The sequence below is a fragment of the Euprymna scolopes genome, chromosome 43, assembly GCF_053919585.1.
Source record: "Euprymna scolopes isolate OS-2025 chromosome 43, ASM5391958v1, whole genome shotgun sequence".
Taxonomy (NCBI): domain Eukaryota; kingdom Metazoa; phylum Mollusca; class Cephalopoda; order Sepiida; family Sepiolidae; genus Euprymna; species Euprymna scolopes.
Genome location: NC_136524.1, coordinates 61,352,816 through 61,372,811, shown reverse-complemented (window position 1 = coordinate 61,372,811; position 19,996 = coordinate 61,352,816). Strand labels below are relative to the sequence as shown.

The following is a 19,996-nucleotide window of genomic DNA, read 5'->3' as shown; positions in this document are numbered from 1 at the left end:
GCCTTCAAGTGAATGTTGGAAATGTTTCACTGTGAGGTACATTGCCAGGAGTTCATAGCCAAACATGCTGTAACGTTGTTCAGCTGGTTTCATTTGTCTCGAATAGTAGGCGGAGGTGAATGACGTGTTCTTCAGGTGAGGCACTTGCCACGAGAATGTCGTCTATATAGTTATAGACGAAGTCCAAATCACGCACTACTTCATCCATGAAGCGCTGAAATGTGCTAGCCGTGTTTCGTAAACCAAAGGGCATAGTTAAGAATTCAAACGTTCCGAACGGAGTCTTAGGTATGTCGACCGGATTCACTGGAATCTGATGGTGAGCCTTAACTAGGTCTAGTTTGGAGAAGGTCTTACAACCATGCAGAGAGGAAGCAAAATCTTGTATATATGGGATTGGGTAACGATCAGGTACCATCATGGCATTGAGTCGTCGGTAGTCCCCAGTTGGACGCCAATCTCCGTCTCGTTTCGGGACCATATGCAAAGGGGAAGCCCATGGACTGGATGAGGGGCGTATTATTCCTAGCTGCAGCATATGGTTAAATTCTGCCTTCGCTGCCTTAAGTTTATCAGCAGGGAGATGGCGAGGGCGTGAGAAAACAGGAGCACCTGTGGTCTCGATGTGCTGTTTTGTGGTGTGCGTGTGTTCGCTTACCACAAAATTTAAATTTGTTAACTCCGGGTAGGAGTGTAAGGTGGTCTGATATGGGTTATCTGAAGTGGCAATGAAGAATACTGGGCTGATAGAGGGGGGGTGTTTGTTTTTACACCAGAGACAGAAAGTTCTGTATTTGCATCTATCAGCCGACATCTGCGCATATCCACTATCAGGTTGAAATGGTGCAGGAAGTCTGCACCTAGTATAGGATAGGGTAAATCTGCTATAGTGAAGACCCATGTAAAGTCTCTCCGTAAATCCAAATCAAGAGAACGAGAAATTTGACCGTACATGGAGATGGGGGAGTGATTTACTGCCTGCAGTGTGATGGACGACACTGGAGGCTTCTCTGTGAGAAGTTTCAGTGGCCAGATACTGCAGGCCGCTCTGGTATCAACCAAGCAATGCGCTTGGGATAGGGAGTCTGTGATGAAATATGTACGGTTGTTGAAAATATCCCATGGAGAGCCTACCGTGCTCAGCTTCCCAGACCTTAGTTTCCCTGGTTCATATACGAACAGGAGTTTTGCATTTTCGTGCCTCAGCGCCATAGCGACTATGATAAAAACATAGTCCTGGCATGTTTGAACGGCGACAGTAGTGAGGAGAAGGCAAACAGCTTTTGCAGCGGTGTCTGGGCGAATGAGACCTACCCACATTTAGCTTCATAACCTCTTTGATGAGGTGCTCGATAGCGTTGAGAATAACCACAGACGTGGTGTCTCGACTTGCATCTATAGTAGTCACGGAATATATAGAGGCTGCAGCCTGTGGATGTGGGATGGAGGCGGTAGTAGGCCCCTTAGTGAAGTCTATCACTTTATCTGCCGATGCCACTATCTCATCAATGGGATGCTTCTCCAGCATGGGTGCCAGTATCACCTTAACTTGTGGAGTCAGCCTCGAAAAGAAAAGCTGGTTTATAAGGGCACTGTCAGCGGGGACGTTTTCTGCCAGCTCCCTCATTCTGCGGAGCAACTTGGTTGGCATACGGTCCCCAAACAGCTCGTCGTGTACTAACGTCTGGAAACGTTTTTCTGCCGACACAGACGTCTGGAGCAGAACCTCCCGCTTAATACTATCGGAGGTTGCATGCGGAGGGGTGTCAGTTATTAAATCTTTTACATCTGGCATTAACGATGCAGGGAATGCACTGAAGAGTATGTGGAGTTGTCATTGCTCCGAGATATTATTCGCTGAAAAATAGGATTCACGTTGAGCAGACCAAACTCGAACGTCGAACGTTTTTTTTTTATAGAGGAAGCGACAAAACAGGCCAAAAAGAAAAAAAATTAACTATCCGAAATATAGATAGGACATTGTCGAAGGAGCACGTGAGGAAAAAAAGGGAAATATTTAACACTAAACAAAAAATACGAGAGCAAATACTTAAAAGACGAAAAAAAAAAGATTAAAAAAAAAGAGAAAAATATACTCTTGAAAGTAAAAAGCAGTGGTAAAAGAGTTAATATATGCGTGTGTGTTTTTCTTTTTTATTTGTAAGTGTGTGTGTGTGTTTATATATATATATATATATATATATATATATATATATATATATAACTACTTCATTTATTCACATAAATTTAATATACGAAAGTATAGATTTATGCGTAAACTTTAAGTATTTACTTCAAAAGTGCTCAATACGTAGGTAGAGCTAGTTAGTAATTTATAAAATATATATGGCGATTAAGCTACACTGAATATTCTGCGTTTCATCCAACTATATATATATATATATATATATATATATATATATATATATATATATATATATAGAGAGAGAGAGAGAGAGAGAGAGAGAGAGAGAGAGAGAGTGAGAGAGAGAGAGAGAGATTTTTTTTTTAAAATGTGTATATACGTAAAGCCTGAAGTTAAATCTTTTTAAAAGGGTACTTACGTTTTCTTTGGCCGAGAGACAAAGAGAAATATTATATATATATATATATATATATATATATATATATATATATATATATATATATATATATATATATATATATTTAAAAGAGTGTAGCCATCAACAATTGTGGGTTTTTTTTAAAGGTTTTCATCATATTTTTATTTTAAAATATTTTTATAACGCGTTTCGAGCTTAGGGTGTGCTCTCTTCAGATATTTTCGTAAAAAGTTTTTCTTTAAAATGGGAGTTTGTAGATATGCCTCCGCTGATATTAAATATGTTTTTCATAGTGGTGCGATGCGTGTGTTCAGTGTTTAGACATTCAGTCTCCAACTTTAAGTTGTTCACTGTGACCGGTCAAAGTTAGTTTCAAAGAGTGTTTTTTATAAACATTTTTTTTTGTTTTGGCTAAGAAGGATGCAAGCACACACACATGTGTGTACACATACACTGGTTTTTCTGTGCTGTTTCGGGTTTTACAAAAAAATAAAGAAAAAAGGTTCGCCATTCAGAATTGCTTGTATATCACGAGGGGGGGTCACCATTTTAGGGTTTAGATGCTTTTAGGGCACAACCTAATAAAATAAATAATTCAATAAAAACTTCTGAAATGACGAACACAACAACTTCATAAAATGTAACACAGAAAAGGTTTATTAAGGAGAATGTGATATGTTCCTTGTCAAAAGCTGGACTCCGGCTACCTGGTTCTATCAAGGTAGTTATTCCCCATGGAATCGTCGATACCATTAGAAATCACTGAGGTGGAGAGAGAGAAGAAAAGAGAGGTCTGTTCTGTTTGGCGGCTCTCTCAGTAAGGACGAGTTGTTCTTCTTCAAACCGGATGCTGGCCGATTTCCTTAGGGGATAGGAAGGATCAATGCGCCGTACCCCTGATTGGTCAGTATGTGGCCAAATAGCACAGGGGAGAGGCATTGATTTGCGAAAGAAAAAGTTCCATTTGTTTCTGCTACATACTGTTTTGTACGACTTGGCTTTGGTTTGAATGTGGCAACGCAGATCATGGAGATTATTTTGAATGCGGTGCTGTCCCAACATCAACCTACATTGTACTTCAATGAGGATGTACAGTCTGCATCGTGTGTCAGAGAAAAATTAACTCAGTTCAGCCTGGAGTGCAAGGATCCTGAATATCTGAAAGATGGAGCACGTGTATTGGGGTTGGACGTCCGTGAGGAAGAAGATACCCTACGATGGAGGTGTGGCAGTTATAACACGGCAGACCATTTTTTCCTTGTGTTGGAAACTTGATGGTCACCTACCAGGCCGTGGCTGGCTCTGTGCGGCTGTGAATGTTATTAAACATAGAGCGAATTTGGTGACCACAGGTTGAGACGATGTACCTGATAATGGCCTCCTATTCTAATGATAACAGAAACTCTGGAGAGAATGAATGAAAAGGACCCTGCCCATTTGGAATGGTGCATCGATGGTGATGATGTAAATGCCAGTTCATTGGTGTTGGGAGTCTCATTAGAGCAAGAAGGAAATGTGTTTGAGGATGCAACCCGTAAATGATGCTCAGCACATCAACCTGTTGAAATTGGATGCTGTTGTAAAAGGCATAAATCTGGCGCTGCAATGGCAGTCGAAAAAATGGCATCTCTGTGTGTCTACCACTGGGTGTCTGATATACTTCCAGGATGAACAAGAATTCGTACTAAGGTGGCTAGTGAAATGTTGATCCAGTAAAGATTAGATACGCTGAGTACGGCCTATCAGTGAGTGAAACACTGGTAGCATCATACTGTAATCGTGCTGACCAATTAACCTGTATGCCTCACAAATGGTATGAAGTCATGAAAATGGGTGTTAAGCACACCGTTTGATCTTGTGCAGACGCAGTTGGCGCAATTAACCCATGCCAAATCAAGGACATTCATGTACAGAGCAGACATCCAGGTATCAAGAGAACCCTGTATTTTGCGAGGCACGTGGACCCAGCAGTGACAAGGGCAAATGGCAGGCAGATCATCAAGCACTGTGAGGCATGCATGCCAGTCTATTGATCCTGCACCAGAGCAATGGTAGAAAGAGCAATTGGAAATTAAGGACATATGGCAACAGGTGGCGATGGATATTACCTATTACAGTAGTAAGCCATTTTTAACTTTTATGGAGTGTCGACCTATGCATTTTGCAATATAGTACAATGGACCAGGCAGTACTCGACAAATGTTGTTCGCCAATTATCATCCATCTTTTCTGAGCAAGGTGCGCCAAAAGAGGTCTTGACGGACCATGATGCCGCTTTTTGCCGTCAACAAGTTTGGTAGTTGTTAGATGAATGGGGCACCCGACTACAATTGCGATGTGCTCATGTGCCATCAGGAAATGGCATTGCTGAGAGAAGTCATCGCAGCATTAAGAGAATTGTTGCCAGGAAACAATGCATCATTATGGAGGCTACGTATTGGTATAACCTCACGCCAAAGGATGGGAAGTTACCTACAACAGCACCTGCCAATGCTATACACACATACCATGTTAGAGTAAAGGGAATTGACACTACACATCCTGTCGATGAGGAACACACAACAGATATGGGATAGAAGACTCCCAGCAAACTGATGCACCACTAAGTTCAATCAGGGATGAATATCTGGGGTGATTAACCAGCAGTCAGTCCTAGTTGATGGAACCCCACACCATGTACGCGATCTTTGCCTGGCTGCCAAGATACATCACACGACTACAGAGGAGAGCGATGAATCATCAAATGATGAGCTGCTAGCAAACGCGATCAGCAAACCCCCTCTTTCAGAGAATATTGGCTATAGTTCATCTGATGAAGCAGAAGCAGGACCAAAACCGGACCCAGAACCAGAGATGATGAATGTGCCCCTTTGCATAAGCGAGCAGAATGAAAGACCAACCCCACAATGCACTCTATGTTATCATGAGATCAGGGAGGGAGTGTGATAGTTATGAAAGAAGCAAGTGCACACGTGTTTGCGCCTTGTGTGGCTGTACGTAAAAACGACAACAATAATGAACTTGCCTTCAGGTAGGATCTGAAAGAGAAACGCCATGAAGATTGACTGAGCTTTTATACCAAACCCGAGTCACATGTTTACAAGTCATGTGATGGGGGGGGGGCGATGGATAAAAACGGTGTAACAAGTGGAAGAGGGAGAGAAGGAAGAAAATGAAGTGAACAGGCGTTTTGTTTAACCACTACCAGGAAGCAACCGTTGCAAGAACGAATTTCTTTTTTTTTTCTGAAGGTATTTCAACATTACTTTAGATGTAATCTTTTTGTAGAACTCAGGAATCTGGACCTCAAGAATGTCAGAGATTGCATCATTATGAAAATAACACTCAAGATGAAAACAGTAGACTGAATCATCAATCCTCGTGTAAAAAAAGTAGGAAAAAGGATAGTAAAAATGTACACAGAGGACACAATAACCTTATCGAGCACCTGTTCAAATTGAATTGATGCATTGGAAATGCTTTTATTACTTCTTCCATTCCAAGGTTCAGTTGTCTTGATTAAGAAAGTGTCTCTTTCCTAGTTCAATCAAAATAGGTGGTGAAATAATTTTTTGTGGTATCTGCATAGACCTCTTTCTGATGCAGGAGTTAATAATAGTTGTAGGAGATGGGAGGCCCAAATGAGATCACTATGTAATCATCAGCCCAAAAGGGAGGTATGCCTGTGGAACTCTCTTCCGTTTGCCTGTTTCCATCTGACCACAATTTGGTTGTCTTCAAGTTTAATGTAAACAAATTCTTGATGAACCGTCCCCTTAAGTAATCCAATTTACCAAATTTCCATTACTAACGATTACTATATTATACCACTGACTACTGTACACTCAGTAACCCTTATCCTAGAGTGGCGTCCGGGCGTTGATAAGTGGTGACTACTTTGTAAAAAAAAAGATTAAGTTCTTGAGTCAAGTCTTATAGGGCAGATCCCATAAAGTATGTTCCAACCTTCCAGAGGATCAAACTCTATTACAGGAAACTAAACCAGACCTATTATTCCTAAGCGAAACTGGACCGACTACTTCCCTAGATTAGTTCACAATTGAAGGATACTCTAATTTAAACTCTAAATGCGACCCCCCCCCAAGATCGCGTTGGGCATGGAGTATATGCCTACATTAAAGACGACTTTCCATGTGGTAGGGACATCTCCAGAGAAGATATTAACTTACCCTATATGTGCTTTTGGGTTGCACTTGCTCACACTACTGTATTTATATTTGTACTCTATCGCCCTCACAACAGTGGAGTTACTATCTTTAAAAGCATATCTGAGAAAATTGATCACGTCCTGTCTGCGTACCCCTTAGCAAACATTTACGTCTGAGATTGTAATGTTCACAATGTGAAATGGTTGACCCACTCAAACAAGACCGATGATGAGGAAAGGGTCTGTCACGATTTCTTTATTGTTTATGATCTCACTCAGATTGTTCACGAACCCACCCGTGTCCCCGACACTGACTGTCAGTATGCAAGCCTCCATGACTTTTTTCTCACAACTTGTCCTGAGCTATGTTTATCTTCTGTTCAGTCTCCACTGGGATCTTCCGACCACTCTGTTGTATCAGTTAAGATAAAAATGAAATGTAATAAGTTCTCAAATTTATCTCTCCATCGTACAGTATATCGATACTCCATGACTGACTGAGATAGCTTCAGATCTACCTCTGCATTCCATGTTTAAAAAGGATGTGTCCGCTATTGTATCAGACCTGATGAAATGGTTAATTGTAAGTATAGACCATTTCATACCCGCGAAAAAGTTCCAGCAAAAGCCTAACAACCAGCCATGGTTCTCTCTAGAATGTGCTGCTGCCATTGTGCGCAGAAATCACTTTTTACATTGCTTCCAACGTCATATATGTACTGAGACTAAAGCCACTTTCAGGACCGTAAACGACCAAGTTCTTTCTGATTCTCTCTCCTCTGATCTTGAGCAAATGGTACAATGGGGAACGAGGTGGCTGGTTACTATAAATGCATCTAAAACCAAGCTTCTATCTTTACATCATCAAACTCTGATCCCCATCTGGTATCAATTGAAATGAATGGCTCTTGTCTTGGGGAGGCTTCATGTTTTGACAAGCTTCTGGGCTTGACCTTTACTCCCAATCTGAAATGAAACACGTCTATCAAATCCATTGCCAAGGTCGCTGGAAAGATGGTGGGATCCTTCTACTGCTCCAGTAGATATCTCACTGCTGATGCAATTCTCTATCTATATAAAAGCCAGGTGCGTCCAAGGATGGAGTACTACTGCCACATCTGAGCAGGAGCTGATAAAAACAACTTATCCTGCCTTGACAAAATAAACTTCGTAGCTTAGTGGGATATGCCCTTTTCTCTTCCCTGCAACCTCTCTCCCATAGAAGAGACGTTGCCAGCCTGTCTTTGTTTTATTGTTATTTCCATGGCAAGTGCTCGTCTGAGCTCCAATCTCTGGTCCCCCCTTGCCAATCTTTCATGAAAAGCACCCGGCTAGCTGACACCACTGTCAATAATTTTTCCCACTCTTTATCTGTGCCTAAATCAAAACGTAGATTCCATGAACAAAGCTTGTGGAACTTTCTTCCATTTGCCTGTTTCCCACCTGACTACAACTTGAATGTTTTCAAGTCCAACATAAACAAATTCTAGATAAACCACCCCCTTAAGTAATCCAATTTATCAAATCTCCATTACTAACAATTACTACGATATTATTCCATTGATTACTGTACACGCAATAACACTTATCCTCGAGTGGCCTCCAGGCCTTGATAAGTGGTGACTCCCATGTAAAAAAAAAGCAGAAACGAAACTTTGACGAACATAATGAGTATTTGTTTCTTGTGAAGAAAGAAGAGTGTATATATATATATATATATATATATATACTAGCAGTTCAGCCCGGATTTGCTCGGGCCCTATGTACTGTTCATAACTTTTTTTTTTTTTTTCTTTTTTTACACAGTGATCACCACTTATCAAGGCCCGGAAGCCACTCAGGGATAAGGGTTATTGCAAGTACATTACGTTAGTGTGGAGATTTGATGAAGTGTTTTGCTGGAACTTCATGTGCATATGCATATATTAAAAAGTGTGAATATGTACCGTAATGTCTTTCTATATAATAGGCTTCCTTACCTACCATAGAGAAAAGTTGGTAGAGACAGCAGAGGTCAAATTTTTTTTAAACTTTGACCCCAATTTTGATCTCTTAACATTTATTGTTTTGAGTTCAAATCAAATTAAAATATTTGCTAGAGATCATAAAGGTTAATTTTTTTTTAACTTTGACCCCTTGGCAGCCTACTTTTCGGCCAAAAATCGATTAAAAAGATTGCCCTATGTCTGAATACATTTTTTGTAAAATTTCAAATGTTTCGACTGAAAATTGGCTGAGTAATTTTGTAGAGACCGCAGAGGTTAATTTTTTAAAAACTTTGACGCCAATTATGACCCCTTAATATTTATTGTTTTGGGCTTAAATCAAATTATAAAGTTAGATCCATGTCCAAGTAACCTATATCTAAAATTTCAAGTGTTTCAACCCAAAATTAACGGAGGAGTTGGGTGGAGTTTACAAAGGTCAAATCGTTGAACTTTGACCCCTTAACAGCCAAATTTCTGACCGGAAACTGATTAAACAGATTTTCCAAATCTCAATACCCTCTATGTCCAATTTCGAGTCTGTAAACAGAAAAGTGACAGTTATTTGGTAGGGAAATGTACACAGACAGACAGAAAGTCACACACACACACACACACATTTTCACTTTTATATCTATCTATATATCTATAAAAGTAAATTTGTCTGTGTATCTGTGTGTCTGTGTATCTGTGCGTGTACATTTCCCTATGCAATAACTCTGTCAATTTTAAGTCTACAGACTCGAAATTTGATATACAGGGTACTGAGATTTGAGAAAATCTTTGTAATCCGTTTTCGGCAAGAAATTTGCCTGTTAAGGGGTCAAAGTTGAACAATTTGACCTTTGAGAACGCTACTAAACTCCTCTGCCAATTTTGGGTATAAACAATTGAAATTTTAGATATAGGTTCCTTGGACATGGATCTAACTTAATAACTTGATTTGAGCTCAAAACAAATGTTAATGGGTCATAATAGGGGTCAAAGTTTTTAAAAAATTGACCTCTGCAGTCTCTACCAAATTACTGAAACAATTTCTGGTCTAAACATTTGATATTGTATATAAAGGGTATTCAGAGATAGGGCAAGCTTTTTAATAGGTTTAGGTTGGAAATTTTTAGTTACCAATATATAAATGTATGTATGTATGTGTGTATGTATGTTTGCATGTCTGCCTAAAAATTTCGACAGAGGCAACGGATTTTTACAAGATCATTATCGTTTTGAAGTTCGACCTTTCAGACAACAAATATCGAAAAATTGGTTAAAAACATTAATATTTTCACCTTCAACTGGGAACTTTTCTACAGGGGTGGGGGTCGTTTTTTCGCCAATATTTTTAAAGTCATCCTCTCCTTTTGATTGCCTAGCCTTAATTTAAACATATTTACTTCCGGTTTGGCGGTGGTTGTAACAGCAAAGACGTCACATTATTTTCCCCCGATCTTTTTCTCCTTCGCTATATGGGTTCGAGCCTGCATTCCTACTACCACTTTTTTATTTTTTTTATTTTGCTAAGCATACACATTCAAACATCCGGGCAATGCTGGGCTGAAACGCTAGTACATATATAAAAGTGAATGTGTCTGTGTGTGTATCTGTGTATGTACATTTCCCTATGCAATAACTCTGTCAATTTTAAGTCTACAGACTCGAAATTTAATATACAGGGCACTGAGATTTGGGGAAATCTTTGTAATCCGTTTTCGGCAAGAAATTTGGCTATTAAGGGGTTAAAATTCAACGATTTGACCTTTGAGAACGCTACCAAACTCCTCTGACAATTTTGGGTCTAAACACTTGAAATTTTAGATATTGATCCTTGGACATGGATCTAACATAATTTGATTTGAGCCCCAAACAATAAATGTAATACGGGTTAAATTAAAAAAAAAATTGACCTCTGCGGTCTCTACCAAATTACTCAGACAATTTTTTATCTAAAAATTTGAAATTTTACATAAAGGGTATTCAGAGATTGGGCAAGCTTTTTAATCAGTTTGGGTCGAAAATTTTTAGTTACCAATATATAAATGTATGTATGTATGTATGTATCTTTGCATGTCTGCCTAAAACTTTTGACAGAGGCAACGGATTTTTACAATGTCAGTATCATTTTGAAGTTCGACCTTTCAGACGACAAATATCGAAAAATAGGCTAAAATCATTAATATTTTCACCTTAAACTATATATATATATATATATATATATATATATATATATATATATATATATATATATATATGTGTGTGTGTGTGCGTGTCTATGTATATATGTGAGTATGTATATGTGTATAAGAGTTGTGTGTATATGTGTGTGGATGTTTTCATATAGTTCCATGTATGTCTGCATATACATTATTTATATATATATGTGTGTGTGTGCCTATTTGTCTGTATGCGGATGTGTAGAAATGTGCATATGTATGCATATGTATGTATGAGTATTTACGCATGCGTTGACGTATGTATTAACTCTTAACTACCTAAAAAAAGCAACCCATTGTAAACTGAAATGAACAAGTCGACTTATAGCGACTACGAAAATTTTAAATGGAACCCTGTACTTGTCAAACACATGACAACTACATTAACCTTTTCCCTCTCTCTCTCTTTCCCTCTCTCTCTCTCCCTCTCTCTCTCTCTCTTATTTACTTAATATACCTTGCTGAACAAGCAAAAGCAGTCAAAATTTAAAACCTAAAAATTGAAACTCCTCCCCCTCCTCTCCTTACCCCCCCCTCTCTTTTTTCTTTACCATCCTCTATCCACCTCCACCTCCCTATATCCATATATATTCACCCACTCCTACCTGAATCTGCTACCCCCATACACACAATACAATCTAATGCATTTTAACCTTCAAAACTGAAATATTGTCAATAGCCATCTCCTTCCCCTTTATTATCTCCTACCCCCCCCACCGCACCTTTTCCTTTTTTTTTTGTATATCTTCTAAAACACTTCTTCCTAATATGAACAACCATTTCTGCTAAGTCTGACGAGGCTGTTGGATCGTAAACATGGTCCAACATCCGAAACATATGTAAGGAAACAGATAAAAACGGCAATAAAAAAATAAAAAGACATATATATATATATATATATATATATATATATATATATATATATATATATATATATATATATTTAACTACTTCATTTACTTACATAAAATTAATATACGAAAGTATAAATTTATGCGTAAACTTTAAGTGTTTACTTCAAAAGTGCTCAATATGTAGGTAGAGCTAGTTAGTAATTTATAAAATATATATGGCGATTAAGCTACACTGAATATTCTGCGTTTCATCCACTCTAGGATTCTTCAGGCTTCTGCGCGAATTTTGTAGTTGACTGTCGTTTTTATATATGCACCTTCTATTGAGATTTTAGTTAGCCAATAAATTTAGAAAAAAATATATATGAACCCTACTTAAAAGATAATGCTACTCCAATATACGTAAACCCTAAGTCCAATCACCCATCATCAATTATAAAACAGATTCCTAACTTGATCAATAAAAATACCCAAAAGGTATCTTACAGCTGCTGTGAAAATTTAGAGATGATAATTAAAGCACATAATAACAAAATATTAAATAAAAGCAATGTAAACAACAACAAAATAAACAATAAAAAAGTAGACACCATGAAAAAATAAAACTAACACAAAAGACACATATATAACTAGCAGAAATAATAATAATAATAATAATAATAATAATAATAATAATAATAATAATAATAATAATAATAATAATAATAATAAGAAGAAGAAGAAGAAGAAGAAGAAACCAACTCCGGACAACAACAACCATACTAGAAATAAAAATAAAAATACTAATAACGAACAAGATGAATGCAACTGTAGATACCACACACTTTGCCCACTTCAAAATAAATGTCTAACCAAAAGCATAGTTTACCAGGCCACAATATTTGCAAAAGAAAACCTGAATAACAAGAAATATTACGTAGGTATGACTTCCTTAGATTTCAAAACTCGATATTATGGCCAGAAAAGTGCAGTCAAAAATAAAAAACACCATATGAAAACAACACTAGTAAATAAATACTGGGAACTCAATGAAAGCGGACTTTTGCCGGTAGTCGAATGGAAAATAGTAAGACAAGCAAACACCTGTAGAGACCTAGACGACCCATGTAGATTATGCCTTCATGAAAAAATTGCTATCCTGTACTTTAAAGAACCCCAACATCTATTAAGCTGTAGGAGAGAAATAGCGAACAACTGTGTTCACAGGATAAAATTTACTCTAGGATAGAGATACAAAATAACTTTAAAACTAACAAAAACAATAGAAAATAAACAAATAAATAAATAAAATAAATAAACATGCATATACTTAAACTAATATATATATATATATATATGTGTATATATAAACTAACATAAAAATAACCTAACCTAGATTTAAAACAGGTCAAGACACTAGATATCTAGGCTAAATAGAGCACACACAAAGAATCAGGTCAATCAGAGGTGAAATGGGCCTTTGTCCTGTAAGTGCATGTTCATTGGCTGATAGGAAGGGGCGGTGGATACTAGAAAGCTGATTGGCTAACTAAAATCTCAATAGAAGGTGCATATATAAAAACGACAGACAACCACAAAATTCGCGCAGAAGCCTGAAGAATCCTAGAGAGGATGAACGCGGAATATTCAGTGTAGCTTAATCGCCATATATCTTTTATATATATATATATATATATATATACATATATATATATATATATATATATATATATATATATATATATATATATATAAACAGTAAATAGTAAATAATAAAGTCTATTTTGCATGGGTGTTAGAAGATCAGATCAAATCAATATTATACCTTTAGTTTTGAGTCTTTAACTCTATTTCTATAATTTCTTGTTTCATTTAATTTCCTTTTTTCTTTCTATATTTATACGTCTTTTTATTTGTCTGTTTTTATTAAATTTTACACTTTCATACATTTTTCTTTCTTTTTCTTTTGTTCTTTCTTATTTCTTTTTATAACTTTACCGACTGAGAAGTTATTTCATATGAATATGAGTGCAAACACTGGCGATGCATAACCATATTTCTGTCATCTTTTGACAGAGGATGTGCCCCTGTGTGTGGATATTGCTGATGCTCTCATTTGGCAAATCTTTCTCTAAATGTCATCAAATGGAAACGTTGACATTATGTTAGCCTTTTCTGTTGATTCGACCGATTAAATGATTAAAACTGTTTCTCTTCAAACACTTTACACTTGGAGTGCATCGAAAAAGGTCACACGATACGGAGAGGAGAATTTTCGTATGATAGATTCTAAATGTCCGCATGACTTATTTCTGGAAGGTCCAACAGATATCAATCATAAAAATTAAGATTTGGAAAAAGTGAAAAACAACGATTTGTGATGCTTATATATCTTGTGCCGTCATCGTATTGAAAAAATTAAAACAAAAGCATGCATATGATATCACCATGAATACGACAACGACGACGTTGTTAACATCAGCAGCAGCAGCAGCAGCAGCAGCAGCAAAAGCAGCAGCAAAAGCAGGAGCAGCAGAGAACTGACGGTGGCTAAGTATTTAACAACATGGACTGACAATCTGGGTGTGCCGAGTTCAAATTCAGTCCATTCCATAGAAACACTTTCACTTTAAGTAGACTGGCAACCTTCACATGGCCCTTCCTGTAAGTACCCAATGTTTGTTTGTTTTTTTGTTTTTGTTTTTTTTTTACAAAGGCATCACCACTTATCAAGGCAAAAAGGCCACTCGAGGATAAGGGTTAAAGAGTGTACAGTAGTCAATTGGACAATAAAGTAATCATTTGTAATGGAAATTCGGTAAATTTGTTAACATATGAAACGGCTCATCAAGAACTTGTTTATGTTAGACTTGAAAACAACCATATTGCAGTCAGCTGGAAAGCAGGAAAACGGAAAACAATTCCATAGGCGTGCAGTTCTAAGAAAGAAGCTTTGTTCATGGAATCTACATTTAGGTTTAGGCATAGATAAAGAGTGGGGAAATTATTGATAGTGTTTTCTGCTAGATGGGTGTTTCTTGTGAAAGTTTAGCATGTCTTTCTAGGAAGAATTCTAATTTGTTTGTTTTACAAGCATTTTAATGATGGATGATTTGACGAACTATAAGCTCTTGTACCCCCTCGACGTAAATACTTCTGACAAACTTGACAAGCAGCAAAATCTCACCACTACACAGTAGAAATCCCTAGATGTAAGAAAGCCTTCTACTGTAATAATTTCTTCCTAAGTACTGCTTAACTTTGGAATTCCCTTCTGGGTTCCTGCTTCCCTGACTATACTGACATGCAGAAGTGCATGTGTAAAGTAAACAGACATCTTGCTGCTCAACTTCCTACATAGTATCCCTACAAATCATGCCCTAGATAATTTCAGGGGTCAATCCTTGGATCTTTATTACTCCTAACATTCAGACCTCCCTAATAAAATAGTCTCTGAGATGAGGATATTTATTGACGACACCACGCTCTATAACAGGCAAGAGAGGAAAACGAATGAACACATATCCAAGTCAATGGCAGAAACCGAAGAAAAAGACCTTCAGTCCGTGGTGGAATGGGGTCAGAAATAGACGGTAACATTCAATGCTGCCAAGACTAAGCTCGTTTCCTGTAATAATTATGAGAAACCTTCTCAACCACCAATGGCTAAAGATACATCACCTGAAAGTACTTCATTCAAATTCCTTGGCTTAATGAGTTCGAACAAATATATCGAGAGCATCAACAAGGCTGCTGTGAGGACGGTGAGCTCTCTCTACCATGCTAGAAAATTACTTACGCCTGAAAGTATTCTTTACCTCTACAAGGCCACCATTCGCCCATGTATGGAGTATTGTTGTCACATTTGGGCTGGTGCATCTGCTACTAGTCCCTCACTTTTAGACAGGGTTCAAAAAAGAGTTGCCAACCTGATAGGTCCTGAGCTGTCATCTAAGCTTCAACCTCTGTCCCATCGATGAAATGTTGCATCCCTCTGCCTGTTTTACAAGTATTTTAATGGTGGATGCTCTGACAAACTATTATACAAGCTCTTGTACCCCCTTGACGTAAATACCCACAGCAAACCTGACAAGCAGCAAAGTCCTGCCCCTTCACTATAGATCACTAGATGTAAAAAAGCCTTCTACTCGAATAGTTTCTTTTCCAGAACTGCTAGACTTTCGAAATCCCTCTGGATTCCTGCTTTCCCAACTGTACTGACATGCAGAAGTTCAAGTGTAATGTGAACAGACATCTTGCTGCCAACTCCTTTCATAATATTCCTGCAACATGTGCCTGATAGTAGCCCCCTACATCAAAGTTGCACTGTGTCTTGTTTGGGATGAAAATGCAATAAAAAAAAAAAGAAAAAGAAAGATATCAGGAAAAATGTGAATGAATGATGCTCCTCCGCCATCTTCTCCTCCTCTTCCTCTTCCTCTTCCTCTTCCTCCTCCTCCTCCTCCTCCTCAACAACAACAACAACGACGACGACGACGACGACGACGACGACGACGACAACAACAACAACAACAACAACAACAACAACAATCATCATTATCACCATAAGGGGGGGGTGATAGTGATTAAGTGTTTAACGACACAGACTGAAAACCTGGGTGTGGCAAGATCAGTGTGTTCCCCAGAAACATTTTCACTTAGGGATTTTGGCAACATTCACATGGTCCATTCCATAAGTACCCAATTACGTAGAAAAATATTGGGGAAACGATTGTGAGCAATAATTGTCTGATTCATTTGAAACGAATGAATGATGCTCACCCCACCACCATCAATGACAAACCGATGCTCTTACAAAAGTTGACCATTATGGAAATAGGACAATGGTATACATACAACCAAAGTGTAGGAACAGTCGAGTCTGAAAGTTCTGAGTTAAAAGAATAGGCAAGTAGTCACCCTATTTCTGCTTGAATTATTATGGCAAATCTCAAAACTGTTTCAAATACAGACAGCATTGGCAGATATTTTTCGGACAGCAATGTCTCTGGCTTAGCTTCCCCTGGAGGAGGCAGAGTTGAGCCATTCTGGTGAATCGTGTGAGTACTCTACTAAGTTTATAGTGGCCACTTGGAATAGGGGCACACTTAAAGAGCGGAGTGGCAACTTTTTTTACAAGGTAGTCACCACTTGTCAAGGCTTGAAGGTTAGTGAATGTGTAGTAGTCACAAAGACCTATTTTATCTTGTAAATCAATGCCCCCCCCTCTTTTGAGTTGTTCAGCAACACACTGGCCAATCAGCTAACAGGGCGCATTGATTCATCGGTCTTCTAAAGAACTACTTTTTGGAACTACTGTTAGTCATTAGTTAGGACCGGACCTCCAGCCAAGCAACACCTCTCCTCTCTTGTTCCCTGTCCACTGGTCACCTCTACTTAGTATCGACGGTCTCTACTTGGAGATAACTGCTATTAATTGGGGACAACACAGGGAATATACCAACTGACTGACACAGAACATTTTATAGAATAAAGACAAGAAAAGAAATCTCATTCTAACATTTAAAAGCAACTTTATTGGTTATCTTTGTTAGTAAGAATACAGGAGAGAAATGGGTGAGTGGCTGAAAGTGTTCTTGTATGAAAATGGAAATTAAATAGACAGGCTTGTTGAAAGAGAGAAGAGTTCAGTGCATATGTGCTGAAGTTGGTAGTAGGAGCATGTGCCCATGTATGCATAAGAGCAGTTCTGTAACATGAGAAAGAAAGTTTGCGTGGGTACCGCATGTGAAAATAGCCATGTTTGTATTCATACTAGCCTGAGGCCAAATGGCCAGGGTGAGGTTGCGCTCCAACGGAGAGGTGTGTTGTCAGCAAGAACTGAGAAGAAAGAGAGAGAGTCTGTTGCCAGTTTCACGTTTTTATACACTCGGTTATGTGACTGAGAGCAGGCTTCTGATTGGGCAAGCCATGAAGAAAGTGGATCCAAAATCTCCAGCTTCGAGAATTTGCTCCTGCTACTGTGCTTGTTGCAATTTTTGTCTGTTATAAATGTAAGGTGGCAGTGTAGTAACTATTAATGGCATAGATTGAGTAGAATTTGGATTTTTTAAGGAGACAGCTCAACAAGAACTTGTTTACATTGGACTTGAATTGGACTTACCATATTGTAATCAGCTGGCAAGCAGGCCAGTGGAACAGTGTTCCATAGGCAGGCAGTTCTGGGAAATAAGTTTTGTTCTTGGAATCTGTGTTTAGATTTAGGCACAGATAAAGAGTATGTGAAATCGTGTGGTTTCCCTTGTGAAATTATATATGCAGATGATCTTGTAATTATCACAGATTCCCTGGAGAAGAGTAAAGAACTGTGAGTCAACATGAACAAAACAAAATTCCTCATCTCCAGTGTTGGGCTTGCGCAGATGTATCATCATTATTTTTGTCTCACTAAAAGAAAGCCAGCAGTCTTTGTGTTTCTGCTCCATGGAGCAACCCACCAGGGAAAGTTGTGACAGTTTAAAATCACCTTGGACAAAACTGTCTTTTGACATGATATTGTTGCATGTTGCTATTTTTTGCCAATAAAATCACTCGATTGATTGACCTAAAGTAGGGGAAGCAAGGTTATGTAAAATTCAATAAATGACAATAGTGGTGATGCCTATGTAAAAAAAAAAAAAAAAAAAAAAATGACAATAGTAATATATTATTACACTCGATCTGAGTTAATCAACTTTTGTTTCCAAAATAATGTTGGTTTTTTCTTATAGACTTTAATGATGCAAAATACATGCGGAGATATTCTTTAGTTCTGAAATTCACTTTTTTTTTTAAATTCAATTTTAATTCTTTTTAATAAGTTGTAAGTTGTGGTTATTCTAAACAAGTCACTCATCTCTCTTTTAGTTAGCTAGATATTCCATCTTACAGAAACCAGAATCATTTTCCTACACTTATTTTTACCTCTCTTTTATCGTTATGGTTGAGGTAAGACATCGTCCTGTAGAATAAAACAGAAGAGGGTTGGCACATCTTCATCAAGAAAAACAGCAGGTCAATAGGGACGTTCTCAGCAGAAATGATTGTAGATTTTGTTCTTTATGTATTCCTTCTGTTTATGAAGTTATAGAGTATGGTGGAGATGTCAGATCGCCATTTTGTAGTAATGTTGGATATTGGCCGAGCAACGCTGAAAGATGTGTTGATCGACGATTATTATGATTATTCAAGTTAAAAAATTTTGTCAGCTAAAAAATGTTTTAGAATAATCGAAATATTTAGAATAATCGAAATATTTAGAATAAATATTTATTTACATTAATTTAGGAATGTTAACTTAAAAATGTTATCATAACAATTTAGTTGACAACTTAGAAATAATGACGTGTAAAAACATCAGGTGATGATCTCAGTGATGTATATTAATGATGTCATTTAGAGGGAAGATGATCTTTTTGAGATACGTGGAAATTAGTTAGAGAGAAAAGAGTTTAGTCGAAGTTGGGAGAGTGATAGAGACGGTTGACAGATCATGATGGCTTTGAGCAGAGGGGCTCAGAAATGGCAATAGTCAGAATGAGTATTGCAGCTTTCCAAGATGGGATAAAATAAGAATATAAGAAGAATAAAAAGTTGCTGTAAATAAAACCCGAGGCTCCGTCGTTCTTGGGGAGACTTTTCATTGCAGCTTTTCACACGATTTACATCTCCCCCACCCCCACCAGCCATGTTATACAGACTTCAATAATATTAGAGTAAGGTTACTGTATCAGTACCCATTCTACCGGCTCATCATGTTTGCTATGAAGAAAAGAGTTGCAAAGTTTGGACTAAATGGACAAACCTTCTTCTCTACAATCTTAACCAATTTTATTCAACAGTTTCATTAACAAAGAAACAAATTTTATTCAACAGTTTCATTAACAAAGAAACAAATTTTATTCAACAGTTTCATTAACAAAGAAACAAATTTTATTCAACAGTTTCATTAACAAAGAAACAAATTTTATTCAACAGTTTCATTAACAAAAAAACCAAATTTTAATCAACAGTTTCATTAAAAAAAAAACAAATTTTATTCCACAGTTTCATTAACAAAAAAAACAAATTTTAATGAACAGTTTCATTAACAAAAAAAACAAATTTTAATCAACAGTTCATTAACAAATAAACAAATTTTATTCAACAGATTCATTAACAAAGAAACAAATTTTAATCAACAGTTTCATTCACAAAAAAAACAAATTTTAATCAACAGTTTCATTAACAAAAAAAAACA

The 19,996-nt window shown here is 37.4% G+C and overlaps 1 protein-coding gene across 1 annotated transcript; it reads right to left on the bottom strand.

Moving 5' to 3' along the window:
* Positions 1–1,168: 1,168 nt before the first annotated feature.
* On the bottom strand, positions 1,169–1,795 carry LOC145268429 (uncharacterized). The gene has a single exon (XM_080123990.1). The coding sequence runs from the start codon at positions 1,793–1,795 to the stop codon at positions 1,169–1,171; it is 627 nt and encodes a 208-aa protein (XP_079980116.1).
* Positions 1,796–19,996: the final 18,201 nt, after the last annotated feature.

Coding starts and splice junctions, on each gene's coding strand:
- LOC145268429 (XM_080123990.1), bottom strand. CDS start 1,795: ATGCCAGATGTAAAAGATTTAATAACTGACACCCCTCCGCATGCAACC.